At 41.2% G+C, this 10,399-nt stretch overlaps 1 protein-coding gene across 1 annotated transcript; it reads right to left on the bottom strand.

Moving 5' to 3' along the window:
• Window positions 1-795: 795 nt before the first annotated feature.
• Window positions 796-1,179, bottom strand: IL17D (interleukin 17D). The gene has a single exon (XM_009999440.1). The coding sequence runs from the start codon at window positions 1,177-1,179 to the stop codon at window positions 796-798; it is 384 nt and encodes a 127-aa protein (XP_009997742.1).
• Window positions 1,180-10,399: the final 9,220 nt, after the last annotated feature.

Raw genomic sequence — 10,399 nt, 5'->3', positions numbered from 1 at the left:
CTCTTCTCATAACATGGAAAAGATTTTGTCCTTTCAACTGTACAATACAGTTTTGTCACAAGGAACAGTTAAACAGTTCATGATGAATGAAATGTAAAGCAGAATTCTTGGGACCCAAATTGTTTTTTCTAATTTATATTTTCTGAGCAATTAGACTTACTCCAGCGCAGTCTTACAACAGTCTAGCATGCTTTTTCTCAACACTTTTGTACCCTTACCAATTTGGCAAATTTAAAAATAGCAGACCTGTATTGTTTCATAATTGACTCAAACTCAGCAAAGGTTTCCTTGCTGTATAAAGATGTAACGGCCAAAAACACAGCTTGGGGTTGAGATATGCAGTATAAAGGAAGGCTCTTCCAGCCCAAGAAGTTATCCTTTTTAACTGCTGATTTGGCACATGTATGGCAGCTATGTGATTTTTATATGTGAGTATTTAAAAGTAGAGTATAAGATATGCCTTAAAAATATCTACAACCAGTAGTCTGCTATAGTAATAGCTAGCATGTCTTACAGTTGCATTATTTTCTAAAGTTTAGTGTGAATAAGCAAGGATAAAATGCTCTGCTCTAAGAAAGCAAAAAAAAAGCTACACTGGAATTTGCAAGAAACACTTACATGAACTAAGTTCTAAATATGAATCTGAGCGACCGGACAGAACTTTCCATCTTACAACTGAAATAACTGTAAGTAGAAAAAGAGGGTAAGTCAATGTGTCTGCTGCTGTGCTGCAGCTTCCTGAGGTGGTGAAATGATGATGTGAAACCAATACTGCCACATGAATCTATACATTCCTCATTCTGACGATGGCTTGTTCTGGCTTACCAGCAACTTCATTTCTTGCTTGTCTATGCTGGAATTTACACTTTCAGCCCCTTTGTCTTGCTCAGGGACACAGGTGCAGCCCACCGGGATAGTGACGTAGTCCTCGGTGTAGACGTAGCGGCCGCCGGCGCAGGACGCGGAGCGGCGCAGGATGACGGTGGGCATGTACACCGGGGTGCTGCGGAAGTGGAAGTCCTCCTCCCCAAAGGTCCCCATCAGGCAGCCTTTGCACAGACAGTAGGCTTCAGGAATGTATTTAGGATACCTTGTGGGGTCATACGAAATCCTACAGGGAAGTAAAGAGTAAAGATTCATCAGTATCTCTAAAAGCACATGTATTCCTCTGGAAAACATGATTATAATGTGATTTGACCATAAGCATTTATATAATGTGTTTGTTTTCTTTGCCAGGAAAAACAGCTGCAGCTGTTGCTGTCTGGCTTCTTATTTGTAAAGTGCACAGAAAACTTACAGAACTGATCAGGTCCTACAGTGCACACTGAAGTGACTGGCTTTCTAAAATGTGAGATTCAGGGGTTTAAGCACAGTAACTTTTGCATTTTGGACTGAGTGGGTAAAGAGAACTTTAAAAATGACACCTGGCCATTTCAAAACTTTTGATCTGCCTTGAATTCTGAAAAAATGGATTGGTATAAATCCTTGTTACAGAGTCTCAGAATCATCAGAGTTGGAAGGGACCTCTAGAAATCACCCAGTCCAACCACCCTGCTAAGCAGGGTTGCCTACAGCATTATAACATTATTATTGTTGAAACTATGACATGGTGGTTTTAAATTTTATAATTTAAAATAGAATTAAATTGTAGTAATTTTTCTGCAATTTGTCCTCCCTGGTATACCTGGGGTTATAAAGGTGCCTTCCTCTTGAAAGCAGAACACTATTATTTCTTTAATTTAGCTCCAGTCTCATCTTCTAACCACAGAAGAGAACCTTTTGCATGCCCACACTGAAATAAATGATAAAGTTGCTGACTTCTCTGCCCTCTCCTGCTACATTCTGAAGTAAAGCATTGCCCCAAAGCTTCAAGAAAATAGCCTCTTATTTTTTGTGTCTTACAGTTTGTTGTTTAACCCTTTATTTTTGCTTATTAATACCCTGTCTCTGGAAATTTCTCATTAGCAGGAGCTGGAAAGCTTGTAAGCTAAGTACAGCTTGGACCAACAAAGTCCAAGCTCCAACATTCCTTTCTGGATGTTGCTGGATGCAAAAACAAAGATATGATGCTATGGTCTCAAGCCATACAGATCCTGGCTGACCTATACCCATTCTTTTTAGCAAAGAGAGTAAAAGCTTGTTTTTTGAAAGGAAAGATGAAGTACACAGCAGAGTCCACATACTGGAGTGTGTAGCCACACTGCTTATTGTGGTGGTGATGCATTTGTTGCTTTGTTCTTTTCCTGCTTCTACAGGACGTAATTGCTGGGCATGGCTGTAACGTGTACATTATTAGAACTGTGTGTCAGTATTCTAGGAATGATGTTTGCACCCTCCAGAAAAGGATGATTTTTTAAATATGTTTAACTCCTATGCCAGCTGTCCTCTGTGTACCTGTAAGCTTCCTCCAGATCACCTTCTGTACTCACACCGTTCACAGAATCATCACAGTTGGAAAGATCCTCTGAGATCACAGAGTCCAACTGTCAACAGAAAAAAAACCCCAAACAAACACAACCAGCCACACACACTCCATCAAAAAACATCCACAGAACCCCTCACAACTTCAGCCACTAGAGCATGCCCTGAAGTGCCATGGTTCTTGAATACCTCCATGGATGGTGACTGCACCACCTCCCTGGACAGGCTGTTCCAGTGCCTGACCAGTCTTTCAGTATAGAAATTCTTCCTAATATCCAATCTAAACCTCCTCTGCTGCAACTTCAGGACATCAGACCATACAGAACTGTTAAAAAAACTAGCCCTGCTTCAGCAATGGTTGCACTGTCCAGCTGGAGAGGGGCGAGACATCTCTCTTTGGCTGGAGAAGCATTCAGCCCAGAAGTGCTGCCAGCCACCTCTTGGTGCTCCTCCTGCAGAGCCCATCCCCCTTCAGGAGGATGCTGACCCCGAATACGTGATCAGAAGCACTCATCCACCTGTCAGCTAACAGAAAACCCTTTTCTGTCCCTTCCCCCTGCTCCTCCTTTCACACAATAGATGGTTAGACCTACACATGGTGCATAGGAGAAGCATCCTACAGGCTGTTACTGGCACACAGAGAGTATGAAGACACATTGGGAGGTCACCTAGTCCAAATGCCTTCATCAGGCAAGCTCAGATGCATTTGCCCATGTTTTTCCAGCCTGTTCTAAAAATCCTCCAGAGGAGATCCCCCAGCCTGCCCAGAGGCTCTGTTGCAGTATTTCACTGCCTCTTTGTTTGGCAAGTTGTCCCAATAGTGAAGCTGAGAATTTTTTTCTTGCAAACTAAATAAATAATTTCACATGTTTGGATAGGAAAGTTCAGCAGCTGAGCCTAAAAAACGGAGTAATAGTCAGAGATTTTATATGAGAGAATGTTGAAGCTTGTAATGTTTACTGTGATGTACTGCAAAACAGTAAAAATTCTTGCACTGGGTTTTAAACTATCTTCTACTTGGGATCAGGATAGGACCACCACATAGTAGATTAAGTGGGGCAACTATATAAGAAAAATGAATAAATTAAATAGTCATCATCAATATAATTATTTAGGGAGTGATACAAACTGAGTATACAGTACTGCCCCCCTCCCACAGTAGTTTTCAAAACAACCAGTTTTGAAAAACACAATGGACTTAAAGTGATTCCTAAATTGTGTTTCCCAGAACCACATCAGAGTTTGTACCACTTCCTTGCGTATCAAACCGTTAGGCCTTTTATCTTTTCAGGTGGTCTCTGAGGTGAGGTTTCAGCTGTGGAAGAGGCAGCCTAAGTCTGCCTTGAGCTGTGATTACAGTCACTTCTAGTCAGCAAAATCTGCACTTGCCGAAACAGGCAGCCTAGCTATCCCTCTTGCCTCCACCCTTGGATTGATGCTAATGTTCTGGTCGTAGGACAGATCAGGGAATTCATTCAACTGAAAAGTAACCTCATCAAAAGCTGGATTTTGGTCCTTCAGCTGTCTTGCCACATAATACAGAGACCTACACAAATAAGCTAGTGTGAACAAGCAGCTTTAGATGGGGGCAAAAAGGAGCTGCCCTTTCCACAAGAAGCAACACCAGTTTATCAGGTTAACAAACATAAACTTCTATCATCCAAGAAAAGAGACTTGGGGTTGGGTTTGGGGTTTTTTTTGTTTGGTTGTTTGTTTTGGTTGGTTTTTTGTTTGTTTGTTTTTTCCAATGGCCATACAATCTGAATCTTTGTCTTTTTAAGGAATTTGTTTTCCACAAAGAAACTGCAGTGTTCTCACAGCCAGACATCTGTGATGGCGCAGATATTTTTTGCAAAGGTTCTCTGTCCCATTTATACTTGCTTACTTTCCCCAGGAAATACCTTCATGTTTCAGGATCTCACACCAATGTGAAATAGAATGTCTGGTATCCAGCAAAAGGAGAGAAAGTGGAATACAGGCTTTTCTCCCATGATATGTTCCCATTTCCAACTCAAGTGTGAAGTGGTAGATTGTTAAACATACCGTATGTCAAGTCACTGGTATTTCCTCTACTGTATTATCTCTAGCACCTGGTTTATGATGTTACTGGAAAGCAAGAACATGCTTCTGGACACAAGCAAATGAGTTTTCACTAATAACAAGAGAACACTGTCACTGGAATCGTTGTCTACAACAAGCTTCCTCTTTGATTCCTATGTGGCAAAAGTCAGGTATAAGTGAGGGGATTTTTGGAAGGATGGTGGGGGTTTCTACTTTCTGTAGAAAAACTTCTTGCATTGCTAACTTTGCTGTGGATACCTCTGCTCCATCATGTGAGGATTGGATGGAACTAGAGAGGACGGCCCCAAATATGTATCCAAAATATAGACATGGTTTTGGCATCCAGACTAGAACTTCAAGGCTAAAGACTAAAAGGAATGCCTCCTGAAATTAAACACTGAACTCAGAAGTCAGTAAACTCTAGAGCCATAAGCAAGGTTCTGCATCTTCAGCTGAAACCTGTTAAGAAAGGCCATATAACTAAAGCCTCACCTTTCTAGGCAACCCAGCCTGATTCGGGTCTGACCTGCTAACAAACATCAGTGACCTAGCTGTGTAAATGCAGTTGAGTGACCTGCACCCTCTGCTGTATTGAACATAATCACTCTGGGCTTGTAATGATCACAGCCTCAGCTTCTGGAATTGGATGCATCTCCATTACTCCAAGTACTACAAGTCATGTTTTTATGTCTTCTCTTAGAATGGGGCAAATGTGTTTGATCAGGTTAATTAACTTAATAAAACACATACTCCAATTTCCCTCTCTTTCCTGTAAGTAGTGAAAGATGCACCTAACTGGACAGAACAGAAGCAGATGGAAGACTGATAAAACACATACTCCAATTTCCCATTCTTTCCTATAAGTAGTGAAAGATGCACCTAACTGGACAGAACAGAAGCAGATGGAAGACTGGTGGAGAACCAGAGAAGTGCAACTTGCCCCTGGCACCCAAGTGTTCCCTGCATCCTTGTGTCATTTTCTGCACACTAGACAGCCCAACTGTTTTGATGAGGGTTGCCCTTCCATGAGCACAGGTTACTGGTACCCAAGGCTAACTCTGCCTGGCCAGCACTCCTGCTTTACAAGTGACAGCAGTGAGCTATACCGGCCTGCTGTGTTTCAGTCTGCTGGAACAAGAAGCAGGTTTGTACTCAACTGGAACTGCTAATGAAGTGTGACTAGTTCTAGGCTGCTTTTCCTTATGACCCTACAAGTGCTTTGAGAGCTCCCAGTGAAAAACAAACTTCCTGCTGTTTATGTACTAAGCCTGGAAACTCAAGAGAAAAGTTTCTGTCAGAAGTAAAACTCTTGCAAAGACTTAATCTATCTTCTCCTATACTACTACTTTCATATGTAGTATTTTTAATAATATTATCACTTCATAGTTTTCAACCTTCTAGATCCAGTGAGTCAGATGCTGTGCTGGGGTAGGCAGATACAGCTGACTGTTCACTGTTAGCTGATCTGTTAGAAAATCTGTTAGAAAATCACTGTTAGCACCAGGCTAACGGATGTTATCAGAAGTCTACTAAGACCATCATCCCTTTACTTTGCACCCTGAAACACAGGATTAAGAGCTAAGAATTTTTTTTTTCTTCTTTCTTGGCAAGACATTTATTTCTCTATAGCAGGTGTACTTTTGTTCACATTATGCTTAGTTTGTTTTATATACAGCTAGTAAGTACAGTGCTTGCATGAAATGCAAGCTAACTGGTTTTCTGAAGTGTGGTACAAACATGTACTCCAATAAAAAGGATAGCAGGTCCTTGTATTCCTTCCCCTGGCTGTGTCTTTGGGATGTGCACACTGTGCCACATGATAATCTTCCATCCTGGAAAACTGTCTTGGATAAAGTTCATTGAAAGGAACACCCATCTTGTATGAATGACTGTTTTGAAAAGCACTGCAGACAAGCTTGCCTTTACCAGAAAAGACAGACTTGCTTGTATTACTTTTATTAAGATTTTACGTAGATGAGCACTAACCCAAGGATGCTTATAAACTGAAACTGGTTTTTGAAAAGCAGAACAGACAAGATGGGCAATGTTTGAAAGAGGGACTAACATGGGATTTCACTATCAGATCAATGCTGACAATGAAAGTTAAATTTCTCTTCTACAGAATGTCGATTCCTAGAGACTCAAAGCTGCGAAGGATGCTGAGAAATTTTGCTGATTATTTCACCTTACTGTACAGCAGTAAATAATCTTCCACAGAAATAAATACCTCGATGCAGACTGTAAAAAGAGCTACAATATTTTTCTAGCAGTGACAATTTGCTGGATACAAAACAAAAAAAAGCATTCTCAGCCTTTCCAAATTCAAGGCTCTAAACTCATCTCTCAATCCAGTCAGTGAACCCTTAGTAAACACAGGATTAGGCCCCAGAGACAGAGAGAGAAGCTGTAAGATTTGGAATCTCAGAAACAAGAATGACTTTGTGAATACACAAATTTTTTTGCTAAATTCATGTAGAAGTGTGTTTGCAGAAAACTCTAAATCTACTCCTATAAACAAGCTGTGAATGTTCTAACCTTAAGACAAAAGAGGATAAAACTAGAGCTGATGGATACAGGTGATTAAAGCACACCACTTGTGCTCTGCAGCACCATGAATGGAATCACAAATCACTATCAGGAAACTTGCTGTTAAGTTCAGTGGGATCAGATTTTTAGACCATTACTCCAAGCTTAATGATCACACCTGGCATTGTTTGGGCACACGTTTAAAATTAATTTCTTTTATAAGGCTCTTGTCCATGAGCAACTCGTGTGTGCATCTCTTGAGCTGAGCTTGCAGTGGTAAAGATTCACCACTCTCATGGCTTCTATAAATTTTAACTAGCAGCACCCATCCTGTGCTGCTGGCAGGGATCTGCAGGTGGGAAGACAACCGCTAGCACTAATTCTTGTGAAGCAGCTGTGGACTATAGCAATAGCCAAGGACCACGGCTCTTGACAGTAGCTCCTTGTACAATCAGGCTTTCTGGATTTCACTGACTGCCCATCTAACAACGCTGAAAAGGATAAGCAGCTCCTGGATAGATGTCACAAACTGGCCTGATGAGCTTATGGCAGAGCGTCTGCTGCTGGCTCTGTTTTTTAAAAAACCTGAGGGACTCTTAAAACAACTTCTTGAAGTGCTGAGCAAATCCAGTATGTTCAAGATTTCACTCCACTCAACCAACTTCAGGGAACTCTGGTCTCTCTTTATAGCTCTGCAGGGTGAGGAGCCATTTGGGTGATTAAACCTTGTGCCTTGCGTTATATACTGTTCTTCTGAGGCCACTGGGATGGAATTTCATTATCAGGCAGATGAACTAAGATTCTTCTCCTAACTTTTGCCTCAAATACCAACTGTTGGTTGCTGCCAGCAGCAGGATCAAGGACCAGATGGATCTGTGGTGCGAGGCATGTGGAACTTCTGTATCTCTGGGCTGCTGTAAGCCAAAAATGATGTAAGTGTATAACCAAATTGAAGACCATGTAAGAGAAAATAAATAGCTATCAGAACAAAGGAAAGAAGCCACACAAGGATTCTCCATACTTTGACCAATTAAACCTAATTCTTCCACACTACACAGAATTCCAAACTTAGACCTGTGTAATGCAGCAGGCTGAGCATTATATACACATCTCATATTTGTTTCTTTCTCACAAATACTGATATGAAAAAATTTCAGTTAAGTTGAATGGTCATGTGAGCAGAAGAACTACAAGAAGCAGTGTTAAACAGCTGGGAACAGGTGCCTGGGGAGATATGTAGGACAAGGTAAGTAGAGCCAGACTTAATATCTTTATTATTAATGACCTGGAATAGGGAGTATAAACAGTGTATGTTAATGAAATCTGCAGATGGTAACAATGGGAACTGCTGCAACACCAGTTAAGACAGAGAAATAGTATGAGGTATCTCAGACATTAAAATGCACATAAAAGGTCAAAAAGAAAAAAAGATCCTTTGTGCACAGAGTAGAAATCAACTGCACTGTAACTCTTTGGAGGCAGAAAAGGAGTTGGAGAGCAAGACAGCCGTGAGACATACTGAAACAGGGCAGGAATCTTGATTTGAGTTTCAAACAATGAAATTCATGCTTTGAGGGGTGTCCTACCAGGGTGTACAGGAAGGGGCTGCCTACAGTGAATTAATTTCTGGGCATTCACAATTAGAACAACTCAGGTGATTCAAAGGCAGTTCAGGAGGCAGCAACAAACCTTGGCAAGATGAGTGAACATGAGCAGCTCATGAAGAAAGACTAAAATAATTAAATATAAGTAGGCTTGTTGAGAAAGTTCTGTGTTGCAGGAGCGAGCTGTACACAGTATTTCAGAGTAACACCCCTGCCATGGAGAAGAAATTGTGGGGCTCACACAAGTGGAGTTGGTGAGTCACTGACAAGACGTAACGTGTCACTACTTGGTATCTTTAACAGAGCTGCATGTCTTTTTTAAAGACAGGCACTAGTTCTAACAGGAACCAGGAGCTTGCTTCCAGGGCAGCCTGGTGAACACCACAGATCACACCGGATCTTCAGAATCTTTTACTTGGCTTCAAAGTCAGTGGAATGAATAGCAGGTTGTAACAGCAAATGCACGTTACTGTTCATAATGAGCAATTCTGTATTTTACACTTTCATTACACATCCTGCAATGCCTGTCACTGTCTCACTGCACACTAACAATACAGTAAAGATGGGACTGAGGAAACAGGCTGTAAATGAGATCTGTTAACTAGACAGTGCACTCAGGCCTCAGCACCCTAGAGAAACTGATTTTCCCCTAAATATAATTTTAGATTCTGACTTTGACAGCGTAATACTTTTTTTTCACCATCTTTTAAAATTTCTAGCTTGGAGATTTTATCAAGTTACTTGTATGTGAATGGCTAGTGGTCTGTTTGAAAACATTTTGATGAAAAGTGTAGCAGATTTACAGTTTCTTAATAAACTCTGAGTAAGGCAGGCCCCAAATAGCAGCTGGTTCTCTGTCAAGAAGTAAGCCTATACAGAGCTCCAACTGAAAATAAATACCTGCCCAATGAGACGTGTAAATGGAAAGTACTGTTTTCAGACCAGGAGAACAATTTTCTGATAGCACTAGTAACTAGAAACCAATGTGAAAAATATCTGAGACTAGTCGTAGGTGTTCCATTCATCAAGCTTGCTTTTTGTATGCTTACATTCCTCATTCTGCTTACATAAAATGTATTACTAAAAATACTATTTCTAAAAATACTTTGTTTATGAAAGGCTTATTGAGCAAATAAACCATTTTTCTCTCAGTAGGATTATTTCTTTAACTAAAAGTGGGCAAAACCCATGCCACAAAATAAATGTTTATTGGAGATTACTAACAAGGAGATATTTAAGTTTGCTGAATACACAGTAATTGCATCAGGGTATATATGAAGGATAATGTACAGAAAGTAGTAAGAAAGTCAGTTCCACTTAGGTTTTGCATGCTGTCTGCAGTGTCTTTACTAACAGCTGAAAACAGAGAACACAATTCTGTCACTTTTACTCTGTCAAAACCACCAGAAGGCTTGACAGTGAGAATGTGGTCACACTGTTTTAGTGTTCTGCATCAGTGGTCCCCAAGCTTTTCCAGTGTTCCCTACAGAAATGCAGACCCTTGTTTTGTGTATTAACCAGCCTAACAACAGATTTACTTTACTTATTTATTTTTATGCTCCCTTAAAAATACTGTCAGCCCTGGTTCCAACTAAGGGGGAGGGGGGTTGCAAAGTGTACGTTGCAAACACAGAAGCAGAAACCGCAGCACTCAGGCCTTGCGAGGCCCCTGGAGCCAACGGGACAGCGAGCCCTGGGGGTGTGTGCAGCCCGAGTGTGCAGCCCGAGTGTGCAGCCCGAGTGTGCAGCCCGTGTGTGCAGCCCGAGTGCGCCGCCCGAGCGCCGCG

Source organism: Chaetura pelagica, unplaced genomic scaffold (genome assembly GCF_000747805.2).
Source record: "Chaetura pelagica isolate M959 unplaced genomic scaffold, ChaPel_1.0 scaffold85, whole genome shotgun sequence".
NCBI classification, from domain to species: domain Eukaryota; kingdom Metazoa; phylum Chordata; class Aves; order Apodiformes; family Apodidae; genus Chaetura; species Chaetura pelagica.
Note: the sequence above shows the minus strand (reverse complement) of the source record. Positions and strands in the feature narration are given on the sequence as shown.